General features: G+C 42.4%; 1 protein-coding gene across 1 annotated transcript in view; it reads right to left on the bottom strand.

Annotated features, from left to right (window-relative positions):
• The window catches only part of ZC3H12C (zinc finger CCCH-type containing 12C), a 45,851-nt gene continuing 27,026 nt past the window's right edge, over window positions 1-18,825 (bottom strand). Inside the window, exons 3-6 of the mRNA XM_075418521.1 lie at window positions 13,144-13,283; window positions 8,920-9,154; window positions 7,953-8,059; window positions 1-7,197 (exon numbers count right to left, since the gene is read on the bottom strand). Of these exons, the coding sequence (XP_075274636.1) occupies window positions 5,801-7,197; window positions 7,953-8,059; window positions 8,920-9,154; window positions 13,144-13,283 (1,879 nt within the window). The 3' untranslated portion in view covers window positions 1-5,800. The remainder of the gene's footprint in view (window positions 7,198-7,952; window positions 8,060-8,919; window positions 9,155-13,143; window positions 13,284-18,825) is intronic.

Raw genomic sequence — 18,825 nt, 5'->3', positions numbered from 1 at the left:
TAAGGAAAACGAATCTTTATTTTTTTCTCTAAAAGCAGAATCCATGTACATGTTTTTTGTATGGTTTAGAAGGTGGCTTAAAGATGTGAATCGTCACATCACAGAAATAACACAGAACAACCAGTGAAGGAACGAAGAGCCAGTCTGACAACGGCTTTATCAAGTAGTCCAAACATTACTCTTAACTAATCTTTGTGCCAGAGCGGACTTCAGGATAATATTAAAATCTCACCTACCGAACACAAATACAGAGATGATGAGAGGAAAAAGAACTACAAAACACAATTATTGCTGCTGCGTCTGCATTTCTGTTTCCTTGCAGGATGTTCTATAATATGCTGGTAAAACAGTTTTTAAGTATCAGTTTCATTAGGAATATAATTCAGATAAATAAAAAGTAACCAACCAGCCAACCTAACTCGGTAAATTAGACTTCACCTGAGACCAAAAGCAAGGAAGTTGTTTTACGAAAAGTGGACTAGTTTTATCTTACGAGGTGAAGAATAGATCGCTGTACCTTTGAGACACTGAGGGTGGATGTGCTTCAGCATCTAAGTGGATTTGGTTTGCAGGTGTTCCCAACACCCACAAAGCGCGCTCCTGGCCGAACAGCCTGCCAGCACCAGTGAGATGCCCCCTCCTTCCAGCAGCAGGCGGTTCTCCAGCTGTGCTCCTCACAGCCTCCTCAAGGCCCCCCAGCACCCTGCGCTCACACACCAGTGCCAGTTTCACTCAGGTCTTCTCTAACGCCCCTGAAAGTGGCCCAGGTGAGTACCTGTGCTCAAGCCGGGCGTCTGTGCAAGCGCTCAGGAGACCGGGCTCTCGAACGGCTGTCCAGTCTGAGAGGGGACGAGAACTATCGCAGTCATCTCGGCTGAAGCACAAACAGAGTAATAAGCGCTTCAAGCACGCGTTACGACTACCCTTTAAGAGCTGAAAATGGAAGCTGGAAAATTACTTAAAGCACGCTCATAACTAGGAACAACACAGTGCACTTGATGACACCTTTACAAACATCTTACTCCACACTTCCCACGTAACAGTGTATTCCCTTGCAGCGCTGCAAGGAAACCCAGCGTACAGCAGGATGGTTCAGGTGCAAACAGACATTTCACGGGTGATTAGGTGACTAGATCACCAGTTTCTGATGAAGCCTTAAGACATGAAATGTATTCTAGAACATCTAAAGATGAAGTCTGAGCATCTCTCATGTTACCTAGCAAAAGGTTAGCTGGAACAATCATTTAACACAGATGATTTTAGGATTAGTTACATGGTTAGTCTAAACACTGCACACATACATACTTCATTGGAACAAAATTCTTAAACTATGCTTCTCTAAAATTTACAAAGTATATAAAATGCATGATTTGACATTTATAAAACATCAGCCCTTTTATAAAAAAACAAAACAAGGCCATAGAGTTTTAAGTTTAAATCTATCGTTTTTTCTTCTCAGCAGTTTTAGTTCCTATGATAAATAAAAAATATAAACGGCACTCCACCACGGTCTTATAATGCAAGGAATAAATTAGCACAGGTCACACTGTAAATCAAAATAAATAATTTCTAATTTATTTTTATTTTAAAAAATGGTCTCTTTAATTGCACAGTATTTTAAATTTTCAGTAGCAATGCAAAGTCAGTTGGGTATTTTTCTAAATGCTCCAGAGAGTATGAAAGCATTGTGTCTCGTTTTTCAAGCTTTACACATCGAAAATACCTTGGTCAAACCACCAGCTGATAAAGCTGGTAAATGTTTTGGTAGTCTCTTACTGCGGCAAGGTGCTGCGGTATCTCTCACCCGAGGCATTTAGTGCTCTGGCGCTCACCTTGCTGGAGCAAACGCCGCAGCCTCCCGTTCCAGATGAGGTACTCTGGTTTACACTGACAGCTTCGGTATTTTTGGAAAAGTGTTCACCATTAGCTACAACTTTCACAGCAAAAGATGGTCAACAGCTCAATGACAGTCCAGGTACTCCAAGGCTGCAGAAGTCCCATTCGAGGCCTTCCCCAGACTGGCAAGCCGCCTTTTTGGGGTGTTGCAGGAACACACCAGGCTTTTGGCTCTCCCCGGAGCTATTCTGCAGTGGAGGACCAAGCTACAATTCAGACACACCAAAGAAAACAGGACACCTGAAAATATACAATCTTACCTCGGACTATTCGACTATTAGCAGTAGTCTTAAACCCACTTGCCAAGTACATGTGAGTGTGTATATATACGTATCTACACGTAGGTACACACACACACACACACATTCAGAAAAAAAAAGACAACAAAGTGATTAATACCGTGATAGCCTGTGCATATTTAGCTCAAAGTTAGGTATCCATGGGACATATTTAAAAACTCTAAATATTGGCAACACCCTGTTGTATACAAAACAGTTGTGGGCAGACGCTTAATGTAAATGTGCATTCAAAATACTGTGTATCTATATACTGTTACTGACGTAGCTATAATAGCCTGAGATTGTATCGAAAAATGCAGAGTGTCTGGTTAAGTACCAGAAAAACTCTGAAGTACTGAAGACAAAGGAAAGTGCTGCCCTCTTCTCAGTGGTGGGGCAGGCCTAACTTGAAGGTATTCATCCTTCACTGCACTTCTAGCACTCAAGTGGGGCAAAGAACCACCTTTTCCTGTTTAAGAAACACGGGATGTTACAGTTCAGTTATCTGCATCAACACAATTACATTAACAAACGTAGTATTCGACCAGTATCGCTGTTTCCATGTTTATTACTGGTGTCCTCTCCACAGGCTGTTAAATATACAGCCTGATGTCTTCAGACTATAGACTGATCAAGCGCAGTATTTTGTCCACAGTAAATCTGCTTTACCCAACATAAGAGAGTCTAAGGGGAACTAGCACATCATTGCACAACACTAAACACCACCAAATCACTCCCGTTCTTACACTTTTAAAGCATTTTCAGTGCTTGAGTACAAAACACAAAACCTATTGCAAGAACTCTCTAGCGATCGACACACTTTCCGGGATTCAATACTGCATTAAGCGTGCGCGGGGGCGACCGACACGGGCAGCCCCGGTCCGGGCGCTGCAGCGTACGGCCCCGTGCGTCTCCCCGCACCGCTCTAACTGCGCGGCCAAGCCTGCGCACCCAACGCTCTCGGCCAGACTGCTACATGTAGGTAGTAGGAAGCATTCTGATGCTCACGTGACAAGGAAAAACACGGAACGCCTCTGTTACATGCACACGTTTCTGTCCACGCTGAAAGGAATTCAACTTTCGGCAGAAGTGAATTCCTACATAAAACATAAATGTAGAAACCCATTAAAAACACAAATATAATAATTGCATTATTCAAACAGCTGCATCTACACTATGGTGTAGTACTTAAGTGTAATTCAATTTAAAAATATCTTAGTGTACAACTAAGATGAGACCCATTTCCCAGTCCAAACCTCGGCGTCAGCACTGCATCGATCTCTACACTAAAACCAGCTCTACGGATGGCGACCAACCAAATCCAGGGAAAAACTGTTGCCACGGGTAGAGAGGTCCTCTCCCTAAAGAGCCAACGCAGGACTGACGGCGCAGAGCCCCTCTGGCATCGCCGCGGGGACAGGCGACGGCAGACCCCGCAGCACATCGGCAGCGGGAGCTGCGTGAGCACCGCGTCCTGAATCGGTTTGCTGAACACGGTTCAGATTATTGGATATGTCTATAAGCACAATGCTCTGTAGAAGCATTTACTGTATACCCAAACCCTACTCGCTGCAACACACGGTGTCGCACAAGTAGTGAAAATGTCTTCGTATTCAAAGGTGCTTGGACTTCATTTTCAGGCAGCATTTTACCTTTATTTTAGTGAGTTCCCACTACAAAGATTTTAGAAGGAAGAAGATGCCAATAGCTTCTTTTTTTCTTTTTAATATGTGAAATTGAGACAGACACCTAAATAAATATCTACTTTTACTTGCCTAAGTCTATTCTATGTCTGAAATTTCTAATTTTTAAATAAGGGATAAAATGTTGCCCAAAAGACTAGTTATAATTATACATTTGTGTTTCAACTACATCTACACATCAAAATAGTTCTCAGTTAAAAAGATACAATTTGTATCAACAGTAAAAGGTACTTTCTGGTTCTTCAGGGCCTTACTTTAAATTCCAGCAAGCGTACCAAAATTATCAGCAGTAATAGTGTAAACTAGGGATTTTTTTTTTTAACACTGAACACAACTACAATGTATGGAAACCTAAAAATGATGGCAAATGACTATGTCACGTAAGTACATCTGACACAATTGCAAAACCTATTTCTACTTTCATATATATATATACACATATATACATATATATATATATATATAAAAGCTTATGAGGTGCTAGTAAAACCCATGACTCAAAAACCAGAAATATCCCTTACTAATACTAAGAGAGACTTGGTTTGTCTCTTTCTAAAACTACACTATTTGTGGCAAGAATCAGGCCTACATGATGCAACAGGCCGCGAACTAACTTCAGGAATACATATGGTATCTTCTCTCCTCGCAACCCTCCCCACCCCAGCCGAAACAGAAAGAAAAAAAAAAAAAAGTTATTAATTAGAGCTATAATATCATTACTATAGTGCAGTTAATAAATGTTGCATATCCTCAACACACAAAACCTTTTCAGGCCAGCCTTGATAAATAGCAAGAAAAATCCAACAGTATCTTAAATACAAAACTTGCATTGAGATAATTAAATTCATTTAAAAACAGGTAAATATTTTATGAAAAGCGTATTTTATCCAGTACACTTGTGCAGCAATACAAAGAAAAACCACATAAAACAACTAAACAGGACCCTACAATTTCAGACCCCCTTCTACTGACCAGAAATACACAGAGCTGGGTAACGACACAAGGGAATCGAAACAGGGCGGCCTGGTTTGGGGAGGTTCTGAGCGTTTGCAGCTTCTGCCATGTTCAAAAGCGGCTGCAAATTCTCAGCACCTTTGAAAATCAGGCAATAAGGCTTCTACCTTATCCATAAATTAAATTAAAAAGATTTTTTTTTTCTCCTCTGCTTGCATCTGATCTTACTACAACAAAACATGTAACTATTTAAAGAAAGAACGCAATGAAAAGTGCCATACTATAAATTACTAATATATTGTTACCCATTTCACCGTTATCTGGTGACTTCATTATTTGTTTAAAAAATTAAGTCAGTGCTGTAGTAAATCTTTGTTTCCTATAAATAGATGATTATAGCACAAAAAAGCTCACAAAAACAAACAAACAAACATACATACTTATGGTGTTGTAAAAAGCTCAAAAACCTGGCTTGAAAATTGCCTGCCAGAAGTAGCAAAATCCTCTTCCTGCAGGTTGTTTTAATACCACGCAGCCCAAGGACAAACATCCAGCAAGTTAAAAAATGAAAACAAAAACCCCAGCAACATGTAACAAGGATAGAAAGTGCTGCATATAAACCCCTGATGCACCAAAGATTATAACCAGAGACCACAGTTTTGGTTTGTTTTCTGTTTTTTTTTTTTTACATATATATATATGTATATATATATTAATTTAAAGTGGAACATTCTCCAGCTGTGAAAATAGCCATTTAAAAATTTCCAAACTTGAACACAAAACATATCTGGTACTTCCGATGCATGTGGGGGGCTATACATACAGACTCCATAATACAGTATTTCACATAAACGGATTACTATATAACCTCCTTGCTGAGAAGGAGATCCCAAATGCTATTGTAGCAAACCTCCCTCAGCATTAGAGCTGAGCTGAAAACTACTAGACACCGCAAAGATGCATCATCTCTCAATAACCTAGCTGAGATTTTTCCACTAAGATGGCCGCCGCGAGCTGCTGAGCGTCCGTCACGTAAGGGTTCTTCTTCATAACAATCCGCACAAGATCAGGGGGGAAGATGTTGCAGAGATTTACGTAAATCTTCTCCCGGGTGTCCTGGTGCCTTGGAGGGTCTTGAGGGACTCCACAGTAAGGTACGCGCCAGGTCTGGTCCTGCTGTTCAGGTAAGCTTTGGAAGGCAAACTGCTCGTAACATGGCTGTGTGGGGTTACTCGGCAAGGAGTAGGTCTGGCGGTAGCCATACGCATCCATCCCGTAACTCTGCCTATCCCAACTTCCAAGCCCATCTTGGCCAGAGTAAGGCTTTCTGTGTCTTAATGGAGAATTATCATATAAACGCGAGTCTGAAATGCTGTCTATTCTCGTGGACACGAGAGCTCTCCCCAGATGCATGGTCTTTGAATGTGCTGAACTCTGAGATGCAGAGTAGTCATTCGGACAGCTAGAACGAGCACCGACTGTCGGATGCTGTAGATGCACAGCCATGTACGGAATTGGAGGTTTGTGGTGATGCTTTGGTTCTTCGTGACTATAGCTTGGCACTCGTGCGAGAGGCTCGTGGTAGCTCTGTAGGAAGGGCTGAGTGTTAAGGCGGCCATGGGGGTGCATATGTTGGCACTTCAAGTTCTCCTCTAGCTGTGGGTCAGGCGAACTCATGTAAGAGCGATCGCTGTAACCCACGTAGGAATCACTACTGCCACAGCTAACGCTCCCTTCGCTGCTGCAATCAGAAGCTACAGAGCTAATCCTGTAATCTGTCTCCAAGGAGAAGCGCCTTTCAGGACTTCGTGGACCAGATATACTTAGATTTGAATATGCACTCAGCATAGAGTAATACCCTACATCCACAGGAGACTCACATTTTGGATACTGGTCATAAGGCATTGGCGTTCCGTGATTTTTGGTTGCCATCATCACTGTAGGATACTGTCCCTGTGGTCTCTGATCCTGAGGTGGGAAGTGAACTCCGGATGGAAGGCCGTTCGTTAAAGGTGCAGTACTTTGGGGTTTTGCAGCAGAGGAACTTGGTATACTAACTAAAGAAGGTACAGACCTGGTTTCCAATTTGTTTTTGGTGGGAAGCTTTTCCTCCAAGTCTTGATAGACTTGAGTCCTTATACTAGGATCCGATTGCCTCTTTGGAGCAGCACGCTTCAGCTCAGAAGTGCCATCATTTTTAGTACTACAGGGAACACTATTGCTTTTGATTAGTCCTCCTTCACTTGTAGTTTTGGCAGCTGTGCTTCTAGACATGGCACGAAGTTCATCAGCTACAGATCGCTGAGGCTGATTTCCTCTTTCTGGATGATAGTATTTGCATTTGTGTCCATAGGTACATTTCTTCCCTATTAATACAAACACAGTAAGATAAAAAAAAAACTTCAGCCAAAAACTGTTAATCATCAAACAATGGAAACACCCCTCACTTAAAGTTTTACTGATGATCTGAAAGATCCTGCAAATGGTTTTGTGCGACACAGGGTGAGATCTAAGATCTCCTCTCTTGTATTGTGGAGAAAAAGAGGCAATAGTAGTGTGCTGCAGCGAGTGCTCTTGGAATGCAGACCAACACCACCAGCCACATTTTGAGCTGAACGTGATGCTGTCAGTGTGTCTGTACACACCCGCTGTATTGAGCCAAGCAGATATACAGGCAGAAAACTTAACAGGAAAGTCCCACAGAGTTGTGAGACCAGCAGGTTTCAACTCAGTCAAGATGGTGGTGTGCCTGTAGGCATGCTCAGTAGCTAAACTTCTGACAGCTCAATCAATTTTCTGGAAGAAAACTTAAGATGTCTTATGACCAAATCACATTAGAAAAGGGCTTTCTGGAGCCTGCAGAATTTAGATGCTGTTTTGGATCTACTTCTACGAATGATTAACGAAGTTCTTCCTTTGGTTCAACTACTAGATAGAAATGTTCTCTAATTAGCACATGAAAAAAATCACTTCAGTTTCCACCACCAGCTCAGCACTTCAACCATTCTCAGGCTAAGCCAAGAAAGTAAAAACCTCTGTTTCAAAGCTTTCATTTTTGGCAGTCTTAAAATAAAGCAGGAGCTTGGTCCCTACAGAAAACTGATGAGTTAAATCAAATTACCATATGGACACGGTTGCTTCTTATGTTCTGGCACAATAGGCTTCTTCCTAAGAAAATTGTCCAGACTTGGACCGTGGCGGCCAAGAGGATCATCAGGAGGCATAAATCTATGAAGAAGAAAAAAACCCCAAATACCTATTATGGAAGCAAACAAGCCTTTTCACCTCCCTCATGCAATGACCAAGAACCTCACGACTGTGTCCTACACCATAACCTGCCATGTTGACATTTTTAAGCCTGGGTAGTCTGAGAGTTGTTTCTCACCCTTCTGCTGCAGATACTGCCTGAGAGAGAAGTCATAGAAATCTGTGTGGGCACTTGTAGTCTGCTAAACCAAATGAACAGCAACCATAGAGGCAGAAATTTCTTAAAATGCCACAACTAACTTTGCAAAACCGTGCTCATTGTCTAGGACTCTTGCATCAGTATATATGCACTCAAATACAAGCATCTGCTTGGCAAAGTACTGAGTCTCTCCCACCACAAGCACAAGTTGCTACACCAGTAGCAACTGCAGTTGATTGGTACGCCAGGGTATGAAGATACCATAGGTGGATCTAAGCAGAAAGTTGAACTAGAGACCTCCTGAGGTTCATTCCAACATGGATTTTTCTATGACTCTAGGATTTTGGAGTCTAACCACAGGCACTCAAAAATGCTAGCTCACCATATCAAGAGAACTGGAATACTATACCATACAATGCAACAAATATAACATACATATTGGCATACACCAAAAGGGGAAAAAATAGCACAGAAAGATATAAAGATACTGTTATAAAACAGCTCTAGCAAGAAAAAGAGTTCAAGTACTTCTAATCAGAAGACCAAATCTATGAACAACTATTCGTCCTGCTTTCCTACATGTACCTAACGATTTGGGTGTAAGATAAGAAATTCACACAAGTCTTCAAACTGTCCTTTCCTCACTTATTTTAATGGCACGTATAAAGACATCATGACTTACTTGTCATTAACAAATGAATACATCAGCAAGCGTTCATCTATGAACTTCTTCCATTCAGGCTTCTCATTAGCGAGATCCCTGTAGTTATCATTAGAAACAATGATGCCATCTGACTCAAAGGCCAACTTCACTATAAATCGGTCATCGTAGCATACCACCCTTCTCCCTTGCACTCGGCGGGATGGTGTAAACACAAGAATCTTCTCCTTTTCTAATTTACGCAAGATTTCTTGATCTGCAAGGAATAAGACTGAAAAGTTAAAAAAGAAAAAGAAAGAACAGAAAAAGATGTTTGTTTAATCTCCAAAGACATTAAATTTGAGGAAGAAAATCCAAGCATTTGGGACTAAGCACGTCTTCAATGGTTATAGTCCAGCAGAAGGTGTCTGATATATGATCTTTGAAGTTACAATCAGCAGTCAACTGGCAATACTTTCAAAAAAACCACACAAACAAATCAGAACGTCCTGCTCCACACCACTTCTCTAAGACAGACACAGGGGACCTTGTTCATGTTGCTGTGGTTCAAAAGAAACACTACTTATCAAAATGCCCGTGGAAAAACTACTCTGGCTGAAGGAGTGGTTTTAAACATTACCGAGTGTTTCAGCAAATAGGTGGGCTTCACTCAGGTACAGCCAAGGACTTCCCGTAACTGAACTCCTTGGTAAAAACAGACCTCTTCCATCTCTTTGTGGTACTCAGGATGAAACATTTTTTGAAATAATTCCAGTAGGTCACATTAATGGGAATCACAGAATCACAGAATTACAGAATGGTAGGGGCTGGAAGGGACCTCTGTGGGTCATCTAGTCCGAAGCAAGGTCACCTACAGGAGGCTGCACAGGACCGCGTCCAGGCGGGTCTTGAATATCTCCAGAGAAGGAGACTCCACAATCTCCCTGGGCAACCTGCACCAGTGCTCCGTCACCCTCAGAGGGAAGAATTTCTTCCTCATGTTCAGACAGAACTTCCTATGCTTCATTTTGTGCCCGTTGCCCCTTGTCCTGTCGCTGGGCACCACTGAAAAGAGTCTGGCCCCATCCTCCTGACACCCACCCTTCAGACATTCATAAGCATTTATAAGGTCCCCTCTCAGCCTTCCCTTCTTCAGGCTAAACAAGCCCAGCTCCCTCAGCCTTTCCTCATAGGAGAGATGTTCCAGTCCCCTCATCATGCTTGTAGTCCTCTGCTGGACTCTCTCCAGTAGCTCCTCACCTTTCTTGAACTGGGGAGCCCAGAACTGGACACAGTACTCCAGATGGGGCCTCACTAGGGCAGTGTAGAGGGGAAGAAGAACCTCCCTCGACCTGCTGCCCACACTCCTCCTAATGCATCCCAGGAGACCACTGGCCTTCTTGGCAATCAGGGCACACTGCTGGCTCATGGTTAACCTGTCGTCCACCAGCACTCCCAGGTCCCTCTCCACAGAGCTGCACTACAGCAGGTCCGCCCCAAGCCTGTACTGGTGTATGGGGTTGTTCCTCCCCAGGTGCAGGACCCTGCATTTGCCGTTGTGGAACTTCATCAGGTTCCTCTCTGCCCAACTCTCCAGCCTGTCCAGGTCTTGCTGAATGGCAGCACATTCTTCTGGTGCATCTACCACTCCTCCCAGTTTGGTGTCATCAGCAAACTTGCTGAGAGTACATTCTAACTCTTCATCCAGGTCGTTGATGAAGAAGTTGAACAAGACTGGGCCAAGTACTGCCCCTGGGAACACCACTAGTTACAGGCCTCCAACTAGACTCAGCGCCACTGATGACAACCCTCTGAGTTCTGCCATTCAGCCAGTTCTCAATCCACCTCACTGTCCACTCATCCAGCCCACACTTCCTGAGCTTCCCTAGGAGGATGTTATGGGACACAGTGACAAAAGCGTTGCTGAAGTCGAGGTAGACAACATCCACTGCTCTCCCCTCTCCCCAGTGTCTCACAGAAGTCTCTTCCCATCGAAAGAAGGGATCACTACCAGTACCCACAAGGACTAGAAAACCCATGTTCTGTACAAACATTCACGCTCTTCACAAAAGTTAATAGCATGCCCTAAAAAGACGCCTGATGTTATCTTGTAATCAGAAGTAAAGGTGGGGTTTTTTTGTTTATTTTACCTCTGGTAACAGTTCAGAGCATATCTTTCCTTGAAGGGTTTACAGTTTTATATATAAAGCCTTAAAAAATCCAAACAGATTTCTCTTCAATCCTACTAAATAAGTATGTTTAACATCTTATCTAATTCCTTCTTGTTTTACACAGTCTGTCAATCACCTGTCCAAAATAATTTTCTCTGTGTGGGACCTGGAGATCCTGAGAAGCTCTGAAAGATGGCCTAAGGAGGTTGGTCTGATCTAAGATTCTGGACGTAGCACCAGTGCACCTAGCACTGGAGCACATAACCCTCGTGCTGATTCTCCTGGTTGTCTGCTCTCCTCAGAACACACAAGCTATGAAAGAAAAATTAAAAGCTAGGCAACATATAAAACGGCAGAAGATGGTGTTTGCACAGTGAATATGAGTCATGGCTCTTAATAATGGTTTAGATCTCAAATAAGTCAACTGGTATGTAGCACAAAAATCTTGACAGGGAATACGTTCCATCTAGGAAAAAAAAATACTCTAACAGGAAGAAATACAGCATTAATATTATATGTAAGCAATATATTTGATAAAATCATTTATCTGCTTAGTAGAAGAAGCACAAGATTTTAAATTAAATCCAACCTTTTTGTATTCACCACTCCCCTGCCACGTGGTAAATGATGAATAAGTGTGATGGAAGGCGTTTTTTTTGTCCAGTAAGCAAAAATAAAAAAATCTGCTATGTGATGATTAGCAGGTAATAGTAAGAAGGATGCAGCTGTTGTTTAATCCAAGAAGCTTCTCACAAATACTAACAGTCTAGAACCATCCTCATGTTAGTCATCTAAGACTTATTCAAAATTCCAGGTGGGTGCATATTTCAGGCACTTATCTCTGGAATGGAGTGTCAGCACAATGTATTTCACAAGACTGGTAGCAAACAGTCTCCCTGCATCCTGGTAAGAAAACTGAAGAACCTCTGTTTTACAGAAGATACAAAAGCCTTCTTTGATCTTCCTCCCATTTTCATGGTCCATGACGACCTACGGCAAACTGATTTTTCACTGCTAGGCAACTGGTCCATTCTAAGTCTTGCTACTTTCCTGAAACTCCTTTTAGGCTTCTGTCTCTATCCACAGCTCTAGTAGATGTCTCAATTTATTTCTAAATAGCCAAATCTTTATTACTTAGCCAGTGCTCTTCTCATACCTCAAACACTGGTAGAGTGAAAGAGAATGGCTTCAAGAGAAAAGGCTCCACACTGCCTGTGACGAGGGGAGAACAGCAGCTTTCCAAACATTTTCTTGCATTAACATGGTATGTTCTAGCAGCAGTGAAGAAAATGCAGTTGTGAGGATCTTTCCAGATATTTGAAATTGGTAATCAAAACATGCTTCCATATTCTTTTAGAAGCCATAGCTGCTACTCTCAAAAGCCTCCCCTCCATGAAAGCTAGTCACATTTAAAAGAAAAAAAAAAAAAAACAAGAAAACCCCCAACCTCTCCTTCCCCCTAAATTCTAGAGCTTTTTTAATCCGAAATTCTCCTCTGCTTCAACTTCAGGGCAAAGCGAGGATGATTTTCCAGCCTTCACACAGAATGAATTAGTCTGATCAAGAAATAAATCCCTCTACATCAAATTTTTTTTCTAGATAAACATGTTCAAAATTAAAATTTTCAAAAGCTGTCTCACTTGTTAACAGTACCGATGAAAAGGGGAACCGCTCCCTTCTGCCAGGATAATTCCCCTAACCCAAGCGCGGGCAGTGACTCACCCTGCGCAGGTGACTGGCAGACAGACCAGCCTCGCAGAATCTGCTCACCACAAGAAAGATCACCCAGCGAATCACAAACTTCAAACCTCTCAGCTGCCAATGCCACATGGGTGTAACAGATTTGAAAAATGGGAATTACATTCTTCAAGAAATAAGTAGCAACGTTAATGGAAAATTTACCAGGCGAGCAGAAAAGGAGGACTTGGAGAGGGCACTGCTTCGTCTTGTTCCTTCCTGAAGATCACAATGAAGTTACTACCCCAAGGATACTTTCTATTACACTTTTTCATTTCTAAAGGTTTGTTGATTTGAGCAGTAGCACTCACCCTGTGCAAAGCATCAAATAAACCAGCAAGGGAGGAACAAAGCTTACCTGTGATAAGAGCGTCAGGTCTCGACTGTTCTTTCCTCCATGCTGGCACAAATACTGTAACATCCTTGTGGCCTCTTTCCAAAAACCAGTCTACCGCCAACTTGATTCCTCGACATGAAAATACTTCTTTGTTCCCGTGGCTGAAACACATTAAAATTCCTTATTATATGACTTTGCTTTTCTATGACCGTAAACGGAACACAGCGAAACGCGGATCTCAAAGGCATGCTCTTCACTTGCTCTGTGGTTTCTAAAGGCAACTGGGAGTCAGCCTGAGCCTTGCCGGAATATTGGCATCACCTGTAAAATGGTGTCGGAGAGGGATACTGCATCTGCTGAACATTTTTAGCATCTGTATACAGATTTGACAAGTAAGGAAAAAATATAAGCAGGGAGTGTTAAAAATCACCACAGCCCTACCAAAGTACGAGGTCTAAAAGGCACCAGGGAGGCTTGATGAGCGAATGCAGGAGGCCTGAAATACCAGTATGAAAGAGTGCAAGGTGTTTAGGAAATGCCAGCAAGTGAGTGCTGAACACCTTGTGTGTGGCAGCAGGAGAAGAGACAGCAGGAGCTCTGCGAGGTCCACCTGAGCGAGGAAAGAGGGAGGAGGACTCCAAGCCCACGGGGGTGGCAGGCACTCTGCACGACAGACCAGGCAAACTACAGAGATTGTCCAAAACCAACATGATAAAACTAAGAATTTGCTTAGTGCTGCACTTTGGAAGGAGAACTTAATGGTATATTAAAAAAGCCATGGAGAGACAGTTCAGCAGAAACAGATCAGACAGAAGCAAAACAAAAGATGTGCTTCTGTTGTGCAAGAACTGTCTGAGGTAAGGCGAGAGACGCAATTACGTCGTCTTCTAAAGGCAGATGAGTCCTCAGCCAACTTCTACATCCAGTTTTGGGCACGACATCTTACAAAACACACAGAGGAACTGCAAAGGATCCAAAAGAAAGTGAAACAAGACCTATGGGGAAAGGCTGAAGGAAGTGCATTTAGTTAATGTGGAGAAAAAAAGCAGCCTGTGGAGGAACAAACCAATCTTCAATACACAGGAGATAATTAAAACAGAGGACAGCAATCCAACAAGTGGGCAACCATGGGAAAGTTTTGGTAGGAGGGGGCTGCAGGGCAGCCTCTGTGAGAAGAGGTGAGGGGCAGGCCCCGCTCCAGCCAGCTCCACGATGGAGGAGGGAAGGGAGGGAACGCTGAGGCCAGAGTAGGAGGAGGTGCTCCACGGGGAGCAGGTACCACAGTCCCCCTGGGAAAGGACAGAAAAGTCCTTAACTAGCGTAAGAAACAGTTAAGCAATACATTAGAAAAAGCTTTCTAACGGATCAAGGGGACAGTCTGCCCTGGGATTCACTTTACAGAACAAATCAGACTGCTCCTCTGGGGCCAGTCTGGGTTCTCCATGCAGAGGAGGAGATGAGCAACTTTTGTGAGGTCCCTCCCAACCCCACGGCTCTACGTAGCAGAAGGAACACAAGGGCATGGCAGCAAACCGCTGCCTTTTGCTTGGCTGGCTCGTTGTGCACAGCAAGTATGCCACAATCTGCTTTCCAGAAAGGTAAAACACAATTCTTTCACCATAGAGTGATTTGTGAAGAGGACAATATGATGATGGACAGCCAGAGGGATCCTAGAAGTTCCTCCTACTTGCATGTTTTGAGGCAAATACAAACACCAGAAAGTTATTTTAAAACTTTTTTTTTTTTTTAGTAGGGCCATTTTTAAGAACCTGCTATTTCCAGCTTTCTAAAACAGCACTGCTGTATGTTCCTTGGTACTTGGAGGGAGCTTGAGTAACTGTGCAAGGGATGAAGTACCATAGTAGAAGTGAGAAAAACCCTGAAGCAACGTTCAGATTCCAGAAGCCTGCGAAGGAGGTGGCGTACACCTTCACCTCTGTCGAGAGAGAATGAGTCACGGTTAACGCCTCTCACAAAGCATCACCCTCAGCAGAGGCTGTGTTGCAGGCCACAGGCCCTAAACAAAAGACAAAAAAAAAAAAAAAAAAAGAAAAAAAGACCCCACCACTGTTATCTGGATTTAAGTGTGGAACTGTACTACTTGCATAGAAAAAACGGCGAACATTATTTCCAGACATGGCAGATCTAATTACATTGCCCTGTGACAACACCAGATCAGAACCCTGCGAGCAGCCATAAGGCCTCCTCTGCAAAGCCTGATGCAAGCAGTCACTGTTCATGCTATCAGCAGGTCACGTGCAACCATAAACACATTGCAATCCATTTAAAAACAGTTGGGAAGGGCTTGTTCCAGCTACTGAATTCCAGTGAAATCACTGTACTGTTATTACTCTAAACAATCTCCATGGTTTCAAATGGGTAAAACCGCTTTTCACTCCTGACAGCGAACAGGCATTTTGTTAGGCTACATTTTAGCAACGGTCTGTTTCTTCCCGTGAGTCTCAGATATAATTTCTGGAATGAAATCCTGACCTCTCAAAATGAAATGGACGTTCATGCCTATTGCTTTCCATGAGACTGGAATTCAAGACATACTTTTAAAGACAGAGGTAGGGACCAGGCAGTTCAGCTCCTTAGTTTTCTCTTGCCTAGTACAGACCAGTAAAATTATTTCATCCAGAACACAAATTTTACATATACTTACACTCCAAGAAACAAAAATTGGAAATGCATTGCAATGCATACTAGCTTTTCTGCATTGCTGAGCAAGTGGATTTATAGCTTGTATAAATCTTCACATTTCTTCCCCATTTCTTTTCAGACACATGCCTAAGCTGGTATCTGAGCGGATACAAACTCCAAGAAATTTAAATGATTAGTGAGAAAGACTGTGAAAAAGACGTGCAATTAAAATTTGTTCTTTTCTTCTGTTTTGCTGTCATGCAGATTTGATGCTCTCTTTTTTGTAATCTTTGTGATTCATCAGCTTTATGATACATCACATGGTGAAAAGACCGAAATCACGCTGCTTCCTCTGAGTTTTTCCCTTCTGATTATTTGTAAAGAAGAGGAGTAACGTTTGTACTTCTTTGTCAGGAACTTTCTTCCAAAAATCACTTCCGAATTACTACGTGCACGTGAAAGCTCAGAGCAGTCAGGATGACAGCTGTAGCCCTGGGTGAGACATTGGTGTATTCTGCTTTGGTTCTGCTTGCTGACTATATTTACTCTATCACTCTGAGGTGAAGGAAGATAAAGTATATTCCTTAAGAAGTGTCTATTTCTCTTCTATACCATGCAAGAACTATTCTTTTTATCATCACTTTTATATTTGGCGTGTTGATAGCTGTGGTTTTACTTTTAAAAGAAAAGAAAAAAGCAATACAACACTTCCTGAGAAAAAAAATCAATCAAGCACTTTCTAGGCTAGCAGAGTTAGTAGAAAGTGATAAAATACAATTGAGAACATTTTCATTTTCTCCGCTACCTTCCTAGCAACTAGGTCTTGAAAAGGGTTGTGGTATACTCCTAAAACACTGAATACTTACAATAGTTGCAAGACTTCTGGCATGCTCTAACCAATTATTCAAACCAACACAGATCTCTCAGATACTGAAAGCTACAAAAAACATACACTGTGATGACAAGAGACAGTAGACCTGAGGTCTACAGTAACACCTGTTGTAACATATATAGAGGTTTTTATACAACTGAAATCTGGACACACCAAGATCTGTCCCATGTAAAAGCATATTGATTAAAAGCAGGAACAACAAAACTAAAACACAGATCAGCCCAATAAACTTAGAGAGTTACCAAACTATTTTCTTCCATCATGTTATAGGAGGAAAACACTGTTCAGTCCATTGCACAGAGATAAGAATTTCCACCTTGTATCAGATTAGTGACTCATTAGCCTGGCAGCCTGGTTTTGTCACTAGCCTCATCCCTTTTCCTTTTTTTTTTTTTTTTTTTTCCAAAGCTGCACTAATTTCCTAATCATAGTAATAACTTGTCCCAAAGCACTTCTTAGTAACCTGGGCCTTCTATTAGTCCTGCATTTGTTCCTTATATATACATTTTGGTGCTGACATGAAGCGGATGAAACAGTTCCCAAACATTTTTTTTTCCATTAGCCCATGACAAATTACTCCAATGCTTTGAGGTCTTTGAAGGAAAAAAAGCCTTGGAAGCTGTAACATCTTTCAAAACACCTTTCATCTGCAGGGCTCCCAGCGCCAGGGCACTCAACGGTGTACGGCAAGCGCTGCCGCCAGCTAGACACTCACACGGGTGTCTGACCGAGCAAGTCACACACCCAGCAGTCAGAGGTCAGAACAGGCAAACAGGGGTCACACACAAAGCTGCCGGTGACCAGCTCCTATACACGTGACCATGACTTGTTGGGAAAATATTTTTATCTATTCCTTAAAGCGACTTCTCAATATAACCTAAGAAGCAAGTCAGACTACAAAGAAAATGCTGCATTAGACAGCCGTGCCACTGAAAGATTAACGTCCGAATCAAGGTACCAAGGTACCATCACATTGACCAAGCATAGCAACACACACTCTGAGAAGAGGTTAATGCAGCTGAACTGTTAGTTACATTGTTGTAATAAATACGCAATTAAATTGCCAGATTAAAACTACACCTGGCATAGATGAGACAAATCAAATCATCCTCTGGCTGACACTGCAGGCAGTAATTTGCAGTTGTGGAAAAACTTCTGTGTAGGCAGGGTATCCACAAACCTTCCACTACAGCCAAACGACCTGCCTCGTGATTAGCGCAGAGAGACAAGACTCAGTTGCCAGAGCAGAGATGTCTAATGCCAGCTTAGGCACCTTTGGGTACCTCACACTTCCTCCAGCCAAATGCCACTCCTGAACGGTGCTGGGCTCTCTGTCACGTCTGTCAGGCCTGGGCATGTGTTTCTGATGCTACCAAGCACCTAGAACATGCACAGCTGGAGGGATGGCTGGGCAGGAAAGCTGTAAGAAAACCGTAAAACACCTGTCAAGTGGGAGGGAATTTAACTAGAAAACAAACCCCCCAAATAAGCACCCTCCTCTCACAGATAGAAGTGAAGTATGCATTGGTTAGCTCACATTCCATTTTCCTTTCTCCAATGAAGTACCATCAAGCACCGTTTAAAATATACAGGCCAAGGTTTTCCAACAGTGGAACTGACGTGCATCACCTCCATGGCCTGGGAATCCTAAGGGTGAAGGTTTCAGAAGACTCTTAACTGCTCAAAACAAGACTCACTGGTCTTAACCTGCAAACCCACGTGGCACGTGATCAAAATACGTCAGTTCTTTTGCCAGTATCATTCTGAAAGTGGTTGTCTAAAAATTCTAATACAGCAAGTAAAATACCCAATTATTTGCTTTTCAGTGTTGCCTTCATGTTTCTCTCTGTGAGCACAGCAAGACTTCTTTCTTGCCTATATGCTTTCAACACAAAGTTTTATGCACATTTATGTAAAATTTGAAACTCGTTCTTTTCTCTGTTAGCAAAGCAAGTCTGAAGGCACCTGCGATAGTCAGGGAAAAGTAACAAATATGGGACAGAAGCACATGAATAAATGTGTTTCTAACTAACAACTCTGTTCCTTATTCCTTACTTCTTGGTGGGAAAAGCCTGACTTTGATTCCAGCAAAGAGAAGGATCACAGCAATAACCCATTTCAGGCAATTTCAGCATCCCAGTGTTATCCTTCAAAAGGGCAAGCAAAGG

This window comes from Opisthocomus hoazin, chromosome 1 (genome assembly GCF_030867145.1).
Source record: "Opisthocomus hoazin isolate bOpiHoa1 chromosome 1, bOpiHoa1.hap1, whole genome shotgun sequence".
NCBI lineage: Eukaryota > Metazoa > Chordata > Aves > Opisthocomiformes > Opisthocomidae > Opisthocomus > Opisthocomus hoazin.
The sequence above is the reverse complement of the archived record's forward strand: the minus strand, read 5'-3'. Positions and strand labels throughout refer to the sequence as shown.